This window comes from Agelaius tricolor, unplaced genomic scaffold, assembly GCF_023055355.1.
Source record: "Agelaius tricolor isolate 1412-34295 unplaced genomic scaffold, bAgeTri1.0.p SCAF_5, whole genome shotgun sequence".
Classification (NCBI taxonomy): Eukaryota; Metazoa; Chordata; class Aves; order Passeriformes; family Icteridae; genus Agelaius; species Agelaius tricolor.
In genome coordinates, this window is record NW_027269265.1 from 50536319 (window position 1) to 50554005 (window position 17687).

At 38.4% G+C, this 17687-nt stretch overlaps 1 protein-coding gene across 1 annotated transcript in view; it reads right to left on the reverse strand.

Annotated features, from left to right (window-relative positions):
• INSC (INSC spindle orientation adaptor protein) overlaps window positions 1-17687 on the reverse strand; it is a 128808-nt gene that overhangs the window by 32305 nt on the left and 78816 nt on the right. The window contains exon 7 of the mRNA XM_071427897.1: window positions 16978-17103. Coding sequence (XP_071283998.1) covers window positions 16978-17103 — 126 coding nt within the window. The remainder of the gene's footprint in view (window positions 1-16977; window positions 17104-17687) is intronic.

Here is a 17687-nt window from a genome sequence, read left to right on the forward strand (position 1 = left end):
TCAACCTCATCTGATACAGCCACACAGAAATCCATGGGCTGGAAAATTCAAACACCATCAGTTCCCTGGGGCACAAATCATCAAAAATCCTTTTCTGAGTGAGGAGAAAGGCAATTTGTCATGGCTTTTAAATACGTAAATAAATTTAGCTAACTGGAGCAGGAAGTCAGTCATGTGTCTTCATCCATGAATATTTCCTAGGTGAGATCCTGTTACTTGTAACCCAGTTCTTCCTCCAGGATACAGGATGAGACAGGAGCAATCTTTAGTAACTAAAAGGTGACTTATGCCTTCTATCTACTTTCTTTTCTCAGAACAAATCAGGTATCTCGCTCAAAAATAAATCGCAAGCCTATTCTAACAGCTCTTTTGCCTTCCCTTTAGTTATATTGCTTCCTCAGCCTAGAGAGTAGTAAAACACCATGCTTGGATCAGCCATGAGGTTCACATTACACATCTGGGGGAGATTCTTACTCCTGAGTGGCTTCATTTCCCTTTCATACCCTGTGCTATGATAAAAAAATGAAGATAAAAACTTACTCACCTACAGCCACGTGGTATGTGGCTATAGGCCATTCAATAGTGCTATTTATTATCCTTCAAATGAACTTTCATTTCTCCAGAAATTGAGTGTTTCTCAGACTGAATAATAACCAGACAAACAGAAAGTCCTGGAAGGTGTTTTCCTGCATCCAGCCACTCTTTGCAGATCTAGAATAATTCCAGCAGGGACAAAATGCCAAAGCCTGTGGTGCTTATAACAAAATGCTAAAATACATGCAAAGGGCAGAGAGTGATAAAGCAGTTAAGGACGGACATTTTCTAGGAACTCAGATCATCATTCTAATTCATCACATTTTTGTGATCTTATGAGTAAGGCCTATACAGAACAGGAACTGAAATCTGAGCTCAACAGCACCTAGTGTGCAGGAACATTATTCTAACTCACTCTATTCTCTTTAACACAACATGTCAGTTATTCCCAAATCCCTCCTCATCAGAGCTATTTGCAATACATGATCCCTGAGAAAGCAATAGCCAGAAGATGACAAGTGCAGATAGCTTCATTCCCCATGGAGCAGCATGTTGAGCGCCCATAGCAAATAATACATTCTTTACAGAAATCTGATAGACAATTATTTTGTAGCACAGGTTTTTGTGAGGTTGTTCTGCTTCCAGCTTATTATTAGTGCCCATTTATTTTAGTGATGCTGCTGTTAGCATTACCTGAATTTAAAGCTTGAAGACTTTTTTCCCTTGATAATTCCTTCCCTACCTGACACTCCTGGCATTCCTCCTGTTCTCGACTCCTCTCTCATGCACCTTACAGCCTTTTCAGATTGAAACTGAGCAAGGAGCTATGCTTTCCTTCTGATCCCTCTTTCCCCCCCATGCACACATCGTGCTCCTCACATTCTCTCCAAGTTTTTCAGGCTGATACTCTCCCTATCCAGGCAGTACTCTCAGGGCAGTGGGAATAGAAGGCATTTTTCCCCACTCCCCCAAGGATTCTCTTGCATTAGATGTTGCTTAAAGATTTTTTTTTTTTAATTAATGCAGGTAAAGGCAGAGGGTCTATCCTGTAGGAAAACAGGCCATCCAGGCCTGTTGTGAATAGATAAGAGAACCTTAATTTTTCAGATTAAAAGCCTGTTTGCCATGGCTTACCTTGATTTAGGAGGATGCTTCAGTGGTGCATAGCTTGGGTCCCCATAAATCTGTCTTCCCACATCCTCTGCTGCCTTCCTAAACACAGGATAGGTTTGGGCAGACCATACCCAGGAGCAGCACAAACTTTGCTGTAATTCCAATCTCCACTGGGTGCCACTATTGCATAGTATAATGTGCATTTACTGCGGGGAATTAACAGCCTGGCAAAACCGACTTATAACTTGGGCTTCCCCGTCGTGAAGTTTTCAGACCATATGTAGAGAATTATCACTTCGTTTTTATGACCCTAAAACACCACATGATAATCATTTTAGCACAGAAATACGAGGATGATTTAATTCTTCCTTGATCACTACAGCTGAAAAGCTCTAATACAAAGGTGCTCAGATTCTTTCCTGATTTTGTGCTGGAATAAGCCTTTCTGCTCCATGTGTGGATCTCTTCCTCCATGCTGACTGATAATCAATTTAGCCCTATTTTGTCCTGTCTTTTTTAATCTCACTGCAGAGGGCCTGGATTAGATGACCTTTAAAAGTCCTTTCCAGCCCAAATTATTCTATTGCTCTATGTCTCCATCTAAAGTTCTTTGATGATGTCTTAATCTGCACAAGGGTAAAATCCTACCACAGACCTACAGACACCTTAAAAACACTCACTCAGTGCTTTTAAACTTTGTGCACATCTCAAGGATGGCAGTAACACTGAAAATACATTATCAGCCCACTTTTAAATTAATAGCAATTAAGTATTAGTTTTATGGAGTGGATTTAATTGCCATTTGATGGTGCATGGATATCCAGAACTTGATAGATACCATTCTGGTGATTCAAGCTGTAATCTAAAAAGACTGAAATTTAATCTTATGAATCACTTTTTTAAATCATGGGCAGACAATTCAATCACCTTTGGTCTATTCCACATTATCCCTGCTCTTGTATTTTGCTTTATTTCCTTTTCCCATGCCTCAAATAAGTAACTAATTAAATAACTAAGCAATATCAACTAATATTATATTAATAAATAAAAATAGTTAAATGTATACATGATATTAAAATATTCAATAACCTATGTAATTAGATAAATAGATATTAGATAAATAAATTAGATTTATTTATCTATATATCTATATAGATATATATAGATATATCTATCTATCTATATAGATAGATAAAGAGATATATATAGATATATATCTATTTATCTATATCTATAAATAGATATTAGATTAATAAATATTAGATTTATTATTTATTATATAATAAATATTATTTATTTATCTAATTAAAATTAGATAAATAAATAAATGGATACTTTGAGAACTTACAGAAAACATGCAAAATTCTTCCAGGCAAAACACTGCTACAAGGAGATTTTTATGCCAGCCGCCTATCCTGGAATGATTTGTTATCCTACTCATTTGGCAGAGCTGACATAACCACAACTGTTGCAAGTTGCTGAAGATGAGGGAAGCAGTGTCTCAGTGTTTATGAAGTCTACTTTTGTAACTTGGTCTTTCCTCTCACTCTTCTCAATACTCATAGACACTGACACCAAGAAGTACAGAAATGTCTATAGTCACTGGCCTTTGAAAGGATCTCAGCCTTTTCTAGCAGAGATCCAAAATACTTCCTTGAAAATCTGCTCTATTCTGACACAGGCTTTATTGCAAACAGAAGCTCAAGCAACTCTGCCCAATATTGCTTATATTAAAAGAGAGGTGGGCAAAAAAAGAGCATGTAAGCATTAATCTGGCAGTCTAGAATTTTCTAAGGCCTGAAGATGCAGCAGCAAGAGAGAACAAGACTATCCAATAAAGCAGGGAAATCAATAAAAACAAACAGCAAGTGGACTGAGTCTTAATCAGACCCACAGCTGTTCAAATACAGCTAAATCATTGGCACCAGCAGCTACATAGATCTGTGGTGCAGGCCTGGAGGCAACAGGTAAGACCTGTGCCCTGCAGCCTGGACATTCCTGCACTGCTGGAGACTCAGAACTGGCTGTTTGTGGCTAAGGAGAAACACTCATTTGGCAAGGTAAACTAATAAGGTCAAGAAATTCACCCAGGGCAGGAAATAGAAACACCTGCAAAAGAAGATGGAGACATAGGCAGAATTTCACTCTATTAGAGCAGCTCAGCTCTAATGCTCTCTCAGTACTCCAGCTGCTGTTCATCAGAGATGTCAAACTCTGCAGCAGTGACCATCACCCATGTGGTTGCCTCTGTTATGCCTATGCAGTAAATCATGTCAGAAACAGCAACAGGACAAAAGAACTATCTACCTGCTCTTTAAATGGATCTGTGTCTGTCAGGCATACCCATGAGGATGTGAAGAAAAGGTCACAGATGGAAAGAAGTTCAGGTTTATAAACCAATTTGTGCTATAAAAATCTGGGAAATCCCTGTGTTTCTATTAACAGCTGAACTAAAAATTTATGGCTAGGGAAGCCCAACCCCACTTTCAGTAATTTCAGACACTTTCAGGAATCTAGGATGTGTATGGCCTTTCCTACCTCACCAACAGTTCAGGAAACTGCCTGTGCACAGCCACCAGGAATACTTTGCCAAGGGGACTTGTGCTGCCTTCAGAATTCTTCTGGGCAATTGTCAGGGTATCACAAGGCTTTAAGCTGAGCATAGCTTTCCAATTTTATTTAGTTTTTAGGGTTTGATATGTTTCTTTGTTTTAACTTTCATTTCTTTCCCTTATTTTATAAATTGTAGTTAATCAGGGACTCTGACCAGTAAAGCTGAGGATTAATAGACAATAGGGTGACCAGGAAATTATGTCATCACAGGCAGATCTTTCATGGCTTTGCTGTACATCTTTATGTGACACATTACATCTCTATGTGGCACAGGGCTCAGCTTTGTGAGCATCCAGCCCTGCACTGCCTTCAGTCAGACTGAGGCTGTCACAAACTCTTTTCAGAAAGAGCTTCTTTGAAAATTCAAGATATATGTAGAAGATGCTTGTCTCTATACAAAATGTAGCTGTACATATAGGTGAGAGGAAAGGATATAAATTCCTGAGGGACAGAGGGAGCATCTGTGGTTGATATATTGAACTCTCTGTTGTAAGCAAGAACAGCAGTGTAGGGACTAGTAAACATAATTAGACAGTTCTGCTCTACTGTCAGATACCACTGTAGTAATGACATCACAGAAGTTCATGGCACATTGAATAGAAAAAAAAATCAACTTCTTCAGTGACAGATGTTATAGGTCCCCTATTGAGTGTCAACAAGTCTTCATGGGATGTATGTAAGAGAAAATTTGGCCTCCCTTCAAAATCCAATTTTCTGAAGTGTTCGTGCCAGAAATGCCCATTTTTAGCAAGCCAGCTAAGCCCATTTTTAAACAAAGACAGACAAGAAGACATGAGGACTCTGGCAGAGACACACAAGTGTGTCATGATGGAGGCACAACAAAAGCTAGGAACAAACATTGGTTACACCAGCTGGCTTGGGATTAGACATGGACTGTTTGTTGGATGATGCATTGGCTGGATTGTCACAACCAGAAAGTAGCAATCAACTCCTTGGGGTCCAGATGGAGAGCAGTGATGAGTGGGGTCTCTCAGGAGCCCATATTGGGACCAGTACTGTTTGATATCTTCCTTCAATATTATTTTCTTGAGCTTGAATCTAACAGAAAGTTTCAAATAAAAAGTGGTGACAGTAAAATAATGTTATCTGTCAGCTCTATATGAAGCATAAAGGAAGTGCACACATGTCCAGTGTGACAGGATTGTCAGTATGAGGACATCATGTCAAAAGCCTTACAGAAGTCCAGATAAATGATACCAGTGGATCCTCCCTTGTCCATGAGTGTAGTCACTCCATCACAGAAGCCATTCCACTGGTCAGGCAGGACTGGTCCTTGGCTAATTTAAGTCACTTTGAAAACTTTCCCACACCTTCTTTGTGAGAACAAAGAAGCAAAGGTGAGTTCCTACAAAAACTGGAAAGTCTTCTGCCTTCTTGATTCTACTTGCTGGTCCCATGAGGATTCCTTCTTCATCTCAGCTGAAGATCCTTGTCAGATAAGCATATGAGTATGCCCTGACCCATACAAAACTTTCTGATCCATTCCCAGGGACTGCAAAGGAGCAAACTGAAAGCCCTCATAAAGGAAAAGCTCAAGACAGGACTGCAAGGGAAGGAGTAGTCAGTGAAAGAGCTACTGGCTGGGAACTTAATGATAGGCAAGAGAAGAAAGGTACAGGTCAGGTAAATATACAAGCAATGCTGTTAGATGTTTAGCTAACAGGATTATTATCTTTACCAGAAGAGGTTGTTTTTCCAACAGCTCTTTAAGTGTTTTCAAAGATGCTTTATGAAACATGAAAGTTTTAGTGTAAATCAGGCAGTGTGCCAGACCTAAGTGGTTTCCTGCAAAAGAGCCTAGGCAAAAAAATCCAGTGACACACAAACACATCTCTACATCATCTGCCATTAATTATTGTTTACCCTTCCCTTATTTTAAGAAATACATGGAGACTCCTACTTTTCATGGGTGAGCTTCAGGTAAGTCACATGGTAGCTCTGAGCTCATTACAAGGCTGGAGTAAGAAAAATCTCACACAATTAACTTCCTTTGGTTTGTTAGGAGTACAGGCAAGACACTTCACCTGAGTAATGCCAGCCCTGACCTCAAATGTACATCACAAGCAAAGGATACCAGGTTTCATCTAATTAGGCAGCTGGATTACACTGGGTTTGATTTCCTTTGTTTCTTTTTCACACCTACCTCTGGGAAACAGTCATCTAAACTAAGGACTAGTTTTTGGCCCATGTAGCAGAGCCAGAATATTACCACCAGGAGAATCCTGAGTGAGTTTTTTGTTTTTATAATGCTGTTTGAGGGGTAAAGTTAAACTGCTAAGCATTCATTTAAACCAAGCAAGCCAACTGGTAGAATGTTTAATAGCAGCCAGAGCTAGAACTGGCCAACGCTGGGGTTGTAAAAGTTTCCTGCATGTATTTTTTTCCTGTTTTCTAAAGAGCTTTCTTACTTTTTTGCAGTGATAGGTACTGAGGACAAGGAAGGAGATAAGAGGGTTTTACCAAATATTTTGACTGTAATTTTGGCAAACATTGTGTGAAACCAAACAAAAACCACAAGCAACTGTATAAAATTAAAATTTGCAAAATAGAAACTTGTGGATTTCCCTCTTGATAACAATATCCAGATTTTTCACATTTTGGGAGCCCTCCTTGGACCTGATTTGCAAAGGTTCCTTAGTATCTGCAGCTAGAAAAGATCCCCAGCTTATAGCTGGACTGAATTGTGTCACAGCAAGGACTCTTGGAGCCTCCCTGCCTAAGTGTGAGCTCTGGGAAGGGCTGTGAGGCAAGGGCTTGTCAGCACCACTGCACTGGAGGAAGGGCAGTAGCACTCGTGGGAGTACAAGAGTGGCAGAAGTGGTTTTGGAAAAGAGCCAAGTTGTAAGCTGAACACAAGCTGAGGTTTATGTGTTTTGCTAGTTTGAGCTACTACCAAAAAGCAAGCACAAGGAAGTGGTCAAGATGAGAAGTTGATTCACAATATGGATGCTTTTGTGATGAAAACCAGTTTTCTGTGGTGCTCTCATGTCCTGTAACCCCAATATGTAACCAATATCTACTTCCAGACCAAGTAAGCCAGTGACTTTGTCTGGCAGCCTCCATCATGTTACCCTCATGTATGACTGAGATCAGCTCCTTTATGAACATACAGAGCTATTTGCTTCTTACTGGAACGACCTAAAGAAAATAAATAAAAATTACCTCGAACCAGGAGAAAAAATTCCCTATTTTTGATAGCTTTGGTCATGCAGTACTTCTGTAAGCATAGTTTAATATTAGTAAAGAATCCCATAGCTGCAGTTAGATGAATGAAGAAAGGATTTTCTCCTTTTGCTTTTTGGTAATGTGCATCTGAGAATTCAGTCCTTCAAAATTAAAAGTGTATTAACATTTTTGAAAATCATTGTTATGCGAGCAGGAATAGATACACAAAAAACCATACAGAACACTAGAAAACTCCCAGAGCAAGTTAGTAAAGGTGGGAAAATAAACATGAGAGAAGGATTAGAAGGAAAAATAATGCTGGTAATGAATCCTCAGGCTCCAGAGGCATTTAAATCCCTGATTTGTTACCAGATCTCTGCAGGAAGGTACCTGCTCTCCTTCCTGCAGAGGTCTCAGAAACCAGTGAGGTTTTGGGTAAGCTCAAGGATCAGCCAAACAAGAAGGGAAGCTCTGAGCAATAAACTCTTTGGACTTTTCTATGATCCAGAAAATTCATCCACAGTACTGAGTCATAAAATCTGCAGCAGGATGGATTGGTTATATCAGCACAACTTATTATTATTATTATTAGCAGAGATGTTATAGAGGGGAACTACCTACTCTGAGTTTGTCTCCTTTTACGAGCATTTTCACTCCCATCTCTCCTTTATCATGGTTACAGATAAGCTATTTAGAAAGCGCAACCTAAACACATTCAGTACATGTATTTACACCTGGCTACAGATGCAGATATGAGATGCAACAGTTTCCTGGTGAGTGAGGGGAAAAGGTTTATCAAGTTATTCATCTGTTAGGTCCTTCTGTAAGACCATCTCTCTCCAGATTTCTGCCTCTGTCAGGGACAAGGGGAATACTTGAGGTCCAAAATAGCTCTCTGCTTGCACTCTTTTTAAATGCTTCAATTGATTGTCATTAATCTCTGCCTTCAGTTTAGGAGCTGAGTAAGCTGTTTCTTTCATCTTAAAATTAAATTTTCTTGATAGATGATGATGATTATTATTATTAGGTAGGGAAAACCCACCTGTTATTTGATGTGCTGGCTTCTGTTCCTTCGGATATCATTCGTGGATAATTCTCTGCCCTGATCACTGTCATCACTTTAAGTAATACTTTAAATTGTTACAGAAAAATCATCATCTGGTGATTTCCAAATTATTTTTCATTTATAAAATTCTCTTAACATCCTGACTTTTGAAACAAAAATCTGGAGCTATTTGGAGAGCTTGAAATAAAATACTTAGCGAAATATAAAATCAATAGATAGCATAAAATACTAACAGAACTGACTGCAAAAACCATGTGTAAATTATATGGCAGCCAAACAACTGCAGAGCAGTAACCTGGCACCAGTCCAATTTTTCAAAATGAAGTTGGAGGGAATGGCTATCCACAGGCACTGCTCCAAGTTGATCTTGCTCTTTGAAGTGTACACCTCAGTAACCTGGCATAGTCAGGGGTCTTTCCTTTCAGCTTTTAAAATCTATTTCAATGAAATTTATCTTTTTAAAACAAGAAGAAAAAAGAGATCTTTAGAGTCTCTCCTGCATCTCAACTAATAAAACTGAGGTGTATAGAAAGGCAGAGCTGAGGGATAGATTAGAAGAGTGGTTGCTCCTCCTTCAGTAACTGCATCCTGTATGGAAACCAAATGCCAAATACACCTCATCCTATCAGCTTTCACTTGCTGATGGAGCTCTCACTTCTCACTGCTCTGGAGCCATGAAAAAAGTCTAACAGTGGCAAGATTTACTACCAGAACAGCAGTGATAATACCTGAATGCTGCTGCAATGCCTTCTTCTGATCAGGTCTTGCTGAAACATGGAAAAAACCCAATAAAACAGGGCTGCTTTGACTGCTGTGAAATTTTTGCATGTGGACACATTATCACAGACCCATGCTTAAGCAATATACCACTTTAAATACAGGAAAAACTTCACAAAGCCTAAATCTGTGGGTGATGTGAAAAGACTCACACTACAGGGAAGGGACTTCAAGTATTCATTGTGGGGTTAGAAGATATCTCACTTTAAATTGACATACAAATATATTCATAAATTGTTAACATTAACAATTTGCAGGTAGATTTTTATATCAACTCACAGATTGCCTGTTGCACTCCATTGAAAAGGCAGACAAAATTTATCAAAAAGATCTTTTACCTATTTAACTCTAAAAACTCTTCCCTTGTGCCACAGCACTGCATTCAGTAGTCAACAAATTAATATTTACGTAATGAAATTTATTGCCATCAGAAATCTCAGTCATGAACAGACCAACAGATGTGCGTGTCTGCTGGCATTTTTAGCAGGTAGTGGCTCTCTTGTTTTTTTCAATTTATTTACTCAGATGTTTAAGCCTGAGTGCACACTTATATGTTTGCAGAATCTGGGCAAGGCCAGATATCTAAATGAGGATCTGCTAATAAACAATAGAATCTGTGTCCTCCAAAGCCCAAGGCAGGTATTCACCAACTCCTTAGCCAAGTCTCACACTGTCCTCCTTCACCTGTATTATCAAAATTCTTATCTTATTGCTACACTTGCTGCTCCTTTCTTCCTCTTTTAAAAACCTATAATATGGTTTAAGTGAAGCAAGGTCTGTAAGGAGAGATCGTATCTTTTATCAGAGCAACAGATACATATCTCTTTAAAGCATCAGGACTACAACAACACAACCACCATAATTTCATTAGTCATTTTAACAGAATTGAAATCATGTCCATGACCTCAGCCAAAGCAGTTTGTGTATACTTTTTTCCTATGGAGATCTGGCAACTTACCATAATCTTGCACCAAGTTGTCTGTCTTTATTCAATTCTATGTCTCTTAAATGAGGCATTAAAAAAGCTCCTTGCTTTCCTTTTTGCATGATGAAATGGGCACTACCATAAAGTGAACAAATTTTAATCTGCTGTGTAACTGGCAGAAGGTTTTCAACATATTAAACGCTACTTCAGAGATTAGCTCCCAGTTGGTTTTTGGGTTTTTTTTCTTTTGATGTTGTTGTTGTGAGGTTTTTGGGGGAGGGATGGGAATTTTTTAAACCTCTTTTCACAGTGTTTCTCAGTATTCACAAATATCACTACCATTACTTATTTCACCTTAGAACTGCAGCCTGTTCCACCAAAGATGGTCAGATTCTGCAGTGACCTAGGAAGTCTTGCTGTTCTTGCCTGGGAAGGTGCTGAAAGAGGCTACACTTACTAATTTCAGGTACACAGCTGTGTACTCAGAGGTAAAACTTGAACCACCTAATACACACAAAGCCAGTACTTGAGGGAGAGCAGCTCCTGCACTCTCAGTTATGATTTAGTGAATCTTGCAGGGGCTTTGACAGAAATGTAATTTGCCAAACACTGCACATTTTTCACTGCCAATTAATTAAACAGCCTTACTCAGAAGAAGTGTCCAGTAAATTAAAGAGCTGCAAGCGTAGAACTTTGCATTATCTAATTGTACCACAAACTCAGCTACTGAAACAGATATGCCTGGTTATCTAAAAGGCTATGTGAAAAGCAGCTTCAATATGTTGTCCCTCCTGCTATTCCTTAAGTATGACTTATATTTCTTTCTCATTGCTCTTCATTCTCATGTGACTTTCACACTTACCCACTGAGAGCAGTGAAACAATTCCCAGGTCCAGCTATCAATGCCATCAACTTTCAGTGTGCTGTGCTCTGTCAAAAGTTGCCAGAATTAGTCTTTAAAGTGTTATCCTTCTCTCTCAAAATTCAGAAACCTCTTTATCCATCCCTGCTCACTGTTTGTAACTTCACAAGTATGATTTCAAAGCCTGGCTACAAACAGCCATGGAAGATGAGCCAAAAGAGTGTTCCAGGACAAAAAGTGAATTATGCAGACCAGAAGAGTTGACTCTCCAGCCAAAGGGCTGTAAAAGCAATGCATCATTTGAACCCTATCCACCCTAAATCATTTCACATGTTTTCAGCACACAAACCAGGGCTCTGCTTTTGAGCATGCAGAAAGTAAGTTTCCAGGCTCTTCCCAAGCATGAAGCTTCACAAGTTTCTCCTGTAAACAAGCACTGCTTTAGGAAACATAAAAGAAAGGTATTCCTCTTTATAAAACAGCATTAAGAATGTGTTTGCCAACATGAGCTGTGAAAAATTCAGAAAGGGTTGTAACACTGCATGTTACCTGTTTTTGTGGGAAAGAGACAAGAGAAGGGCTCCTTGACAACTTGACACCTTCCAATCGCTTCTAAAAATCCTGTATTTTGTTGTTATTACCCAGCTTAATCTTGTCTCCCTCAGGAAACAGAAAAATATGAAATTTGACTCTCCATGTATTAAAACTAAACTTTGAAAATTATGGCAATTTTGAATTTTTTTTTTAATCTTAATCACTTGAGTTCTTGAACATAACTAATTTTAGAATAAAATAACCATGCATTTTTTATCATCTTGAGACCATCAAATCCTTGTTCTGAAACTACTAAAATAGGCCATGAAAATTTTTTGTCTAAGAAACAAACACTAACACAAAGCTCTTCTCTGAGGAGTTATAAGGGCTAAAAGGCTGAGGCAGAGATATGAATTTCTGAAAATTTCTCATTGTTGGAAGTCCTGTAAATAGGCCACCATTTGCCACAATAAAAATCAACATTTCCCTGTTTCTCAGAAAACTTGCACTTCTTAAAAGAAGCAAACAATCTGCAGAAATGCTTTTAAATGTAGCAACCCAAGGGTTTCCCCTACCTAAACTGGCAATCTCACATACCTTTTCTAGAAGAGAAATAATATTTCTTCTAATTAAGAGAATTAACGTTAACATTAAAATATTAATAATATCCCTGGTCATTCTGCAATTGGAATAATTAAATATGAAGGCAGCTAAACAGTTCATGCAGATCAGGAAAATTTTCCATCTCTTGCACTGTTCAAAGTTACTTCCACTGTATACCAGGTACTATGAAAATTAAAACATTCACAATTCTGGAGCATTCCCATGCTGTGACAATGAAACCCATGGGCCACCAGCTAACTTTTACACTCAGCCTTTGAATTAATGACTTTACTTTCACACCATCCAAGCTCTCATAATCAAAGCCCTCTCCAAAATTCACAGAATAGTTTGGGTTGGAAGTGACCTGAAAGACCATCTCCAACCCCCCTGACATAGGCAGGGACATCTTCCATTAGACCAGGCTGCTCAAAGCCTCATCCAACCTGGCCTTGAACATTTCCAGGGATGGGACATCCTCAGCTTCTCTGGGAAACCTCTTCTAGTGCTCTACCACTCTCACAGTAAGGAATTTCTTCCTAATACAGAGTTCTCATTTCTGTCTCCCCCTACAGTCACACAGACTTTGGTGGCTTTAGTAGCCGAGACTTCACCTGAGACAAAGTTACTCCATGATTTTAACTGAGGTTAATGTCTGAAACTGAAAGTTCAAAGTGGTTAGAGCTGAATTAAGCAATCAACATACACGCACCCAAAAACTATGAATAAGTTGTAGGAGGAGGTTCTGTAATATACATTTTACTTCATTCCCCAGAAAAACTTGTTTTTTCAGCAGTATTATGGACAGACTGCATTACCATCATGCAGAAATTATTACTGTGTATAAGAATATGGTTATTCTGAGGCTCAGACTGGGTTCACAGTGTCTAATAGATTTTTAGGTCACTCATGTTTTAGAAGTCTTCGTAAAATTCATATATTTTCCCAGCCACAAATAATGTACACTTCATACTTTCTTTACTCTTCCTCTTCTGGAGGCAATTTGATTTAGTGTGCTTTAAATGAAGAATTCAAAGTAATTTGTAATCTATTCCTAGGCAATTTTGGTTAAAGCACAATGATAAAAGCTGTGTCACTTATTAAAAAGGTTTTACTGATAAAAGTAACAGCTGTTGTCACCAGTGTCTCTGGATTATCTCCTCTTAATGAGCTGATTCCAGGTGTCTTGCTTTCTGGAGTAGTTTAAATAATCTAAGTAACCATACTTAGCACACTGTTAAAATTTAGGCAGATGGCTGTTTGTAAAATCATCCTGGTTTTGTGGCAGTTAACCCTTGATCCAGCTCCCAGCTAAGCAGCATTTTTTTAATGTGATAACATTTCACATGCACAGTAAAAAAATGCAGTACATTGCACTGTTTGCTATTTATTTCTGAACCAGCTCTGCATTTCTTTCATTGCAGCAGGAAGTTTATTGCCACAGAAGCCTCAGTGAAAAACCACACAACTGGGCTTCAAGGAGGGCAAAAATTGGAAAGCCAGGCCTTTTAGTACCACCACCACCAACTTTTGTGCAGACAGCCCTGAAGCAAGGAAACTGCCACAGATTTTAGACTTTAATGAGGATACAAGTCACCAAATGTGTGGGAGAACCTTTGATCAGACAGCTCTGCAAAACAAGGACCTAATGTATGCTCACAGGGGTAAGGCCTGAAGAATTGCTTTAGAAAAAAAAAAAATCTATTTAAACACAAATCCCATTTCCAGGAAAGGCTGCTCCATGTTGAAAACCAGATCTGTTAGATTTTGTGTGTGTCTTCATAACAAAAGCATTACTTGAAGTACAGTTACTCCTAATGCAATTTGCTGGATAAATGTCACCAAGATCAAAATTTTTACTTTTTCTGAACCTTAAGTGTCACTAAATACACACAAATATCAATCCCAACTCTGTGTCTCCAACTCTCCTTGATATATTGAGGTGAATTAGGTTTGCAAAACACATTCATGAAGGCTCAGATATTTTTTTCTCCAGAACCCTTAACGAATCTAGAGAACCAATCTCCTGCTACATCACTGCATTTCTGTCCTAAACCTGAGAGCAGGACACAGCATCAGGTCTGTCTGCATGTGCAGCACTAACATTGTTCTTCAGTTTCAGTCATGCTCAGCTCTCACAAACTTCTTTCAGTTCAAGGTTTAGGGATTTTATCTATTTTTTCTGTTCCCTACTACCTGTATTACTTATTGTGTCTGTATAAACTCTGGAATGCCCAGATTAAGAAAAATCAACTTTTCTGGTGCTGTGAGCTTTCCCCTAAAAATGCTTGAGTGCCACAAGACACAGATGCCAAAGTTCTCTTGGGTACAGGGACAAACAGCTATAGGAATAATATGTTTGGGTTGCTTTTCCAGGGTCTCACCACTCCACTCTAAAGTAGGAAGCTCTGACCAAATAATGATCTCAAATCTGCTGTGGTCACACTGGATTACAAAATTAAAGTGTATCAAACAACCAGACACCCATAAGCAGCTTGAAGCACCTTGAAGCACAGAAATTACCACTTGTTGAGCACAGCTTACAGAGAACATTTATTTATGCAGTCCTCAGGCACACAATGAGACTATTTCTTCACCATTTTTCTACTTTAACTGTCTAATTTGTCACTCTTGAGTTCCTGGAGCTCTGCACGTCAATGTACAGCAAAGAGTACTAGTATATTATCAAAATTCAGTAGAGAATTTGCAAGTGAAATAATTGCTCCAAAATCCCATTTTAACCAAGTGATTTTACATCACTGTACGCAGACCCAACTAGATTCACCTAAAAGAGGAAAAGCTAATGATTGCAACTACCTTATCACTGCAATTATAGCAAAGATCAGCTTGTTTATCAAGATGATAAAAAAGGTGATAATGGCTTTTTTCCAGTGTGATATATTTATAGATGTGTCACTGGGAAGAACAAGAATGTTTTTTTTTTAATTGAAAGAAATGCTTTTTTATTAAAATAGGCAATTTTCTACATCTTTAGAAATGAGCACTGAATTGGCAAGATCAAATAGCATTGGATAAATAAATAATATTCCTGACGTCTTTAGTAATTAAGCACTGCAATTACTGCAGAAAGAGTACCACCCCCTTTCAGTTCACCTTTCAGATAAGTGTTTCATAAGAAATTACAGCACTTGCTGCTTTCTTTTAAATGGTCTTTTAAACACTGCAATGGCTGTACAATCTAATTTAAAAATTACAGGAGGGAAGGCTTGCATAGTTTTTTGTTTTGTTTTTTTAATCTTGATTTGCCTAATCTGAATTGCTCAGTAGCCAAGTTTGGGTTTTTTTAAGCGAGGTTTCTGTCATTAAAAACCCAGTTCAAATTGCACTGTTACTTTAATGCACTAGGTGGCATAATGATATTCATACTAGAGAAATTAAATGATTCACCAGCACCCAGATACTTCATTGGATAAAAGATGTCACCTTTTCTGGCACATAAGAAGTCCTGTGAGATCTTCTGCAATTATAGGATTGCAAATACTTTTAACTCTCTTTTGTGTTCTTCAGAAGTACTTCAAATTTTGAAAGAAAAAAGCTATTCACATTTAAAGACAATGATTTAATTGAAAGCCCTTGAAGGTGGAGATTTGAGTTAAAAATCCTTTAAACTCTGCTCCAATCTTGATTTTGATGGAGTTTACCCTGAACACTTTTACTTGTGGCCAACTTTAAAGCAGATCAAAGAAACATGAGCTTGAGAGTGTTCACTATTTCTGGGACTGCTGTTCCATCAGCTTTGATATGGGCCATGTCAAACACGTGCTGATGCTGCCAGGAATTGGACCTGGTGACTTGAATCAATCTTTTTCACTTCTACCTCTATTAACTCCACCATTATAATGGACATAATGAAAGACACTTTTAGACTGATTCTGGTGTTAGTCTGAACCAGCATGATGTCAAAAAAAAATTAAGTCATCTTCATTTACTGTAAACTCAGAGACTTGCTTTTTGCTGCAGGTGTTCTGTCACAGTTTACTTGAATTCAGGGAAGTAAATTACAAGATATGTCAGAGTAAAGGGGCAGTGAAATCATTTATCATTAACTTCAAGAGGCCATTATTCAGCTGAGGAAGATGACTCTTTTATGAAATACAAAAGATGAGATCATGATTTAGTGACCAGAAGTGTTCATTTTCCAAAACATAGCAGTACATAGAGAATGTGAGAAAGGAAAGGAGCCTAAGTTGATATAATTTTCTCTGGATAATGTTTTGATGTTGGCCATTGCAGTTAAAAGTGGCTTTTTTGAAAGCTGCTGCTGATTAGCAGACACACTTTTTGAGTGACTAATGACTGTATCTGCCCCACTTCTTTCTGTGCAACTACAACTCTCACGAGCTGCAGCACTGCCACAAGCAGGAGCCCTATCAGACCATCAGGAAAGGATTTAAAGAGGTATAAAGCTTTCTGTACTTTAAGGATGATTTGAAACAGTGGAGTTTCTAAACTCTTTAGAAACTCCAGAAAACATAATTTCCCTAGTTTTTGTTCTCCTTTTTTGATGTAGTTGCTAACATGTTTACCTGTTTTACAAAATTATCGCCAATTTGTGCAAAGATTATACGATCATGCTATTGCTGAGATTAATTTTTTGAAGACTGAAGATGTGTTCAGCACAGAAAAGGTGAGCATAGTATGGAACACCAGTATCAAACACCACCAAATCATCAATTTCTGGAAGAGATTAAAGACAGGGCTTCTCTATTTTATGACACAGTCAGTAAGGAAGCCTGAAGTGCCCACCTTTTCCAGCTGGTGCATCCCTTCCTCTACACAGCAAATTGACGCCAGCGTTCTCAGGGTCTGGGGATAAAGGCACCTGAAACAATCCTGGCGACAGATCTTGAAGAGAGCAACAACACCTCCTTCCTGCAGGGGAAAAACAGCCATCAGGACAGTAGGACTAGAGGTTTCCCTAGTACTTAATCCAGGTTGGGATGGGGAGGGTGTTAAGCTCACACAGAGAACTCAAGTGGATTAATGCTTGTACACTAAGTGATGAAAAAGTAATACAACTTCAGCAGGAGGTGTGCTTAAGTGATTGACTCCTACCAGTTACAAGCTCCATTTAAATTAAACCTGACATTCCTGCAAAAATTACAAAGAACCATCAATAGGTGGCAATTAGAGTAACATTTAACTGACCCTTCAGCCATATTATTAGTATAAAACAGGTTTTTGTTACCATGTATTTCCTGTTCCTCTACATTTCTGAGCTCCACACAAAATTTGCTTTATGCTAGAATTATGAACAGGAAGGTCATATGTTTGAAGAGGTACTGAAAAGCAGGTGGAAATAGCTGTCAAATTCTTAACAGGTACAATCCAAATCTTCATCCTCTAACAAATAAAATCTGCATCCCTAAAAGTTTTTCTTTAAATACTATAGTGGTAAAGACTTGAGTACATACTGGAGTAGCTATCCTTAATTAATTTCCAACACAGCTTGTAAA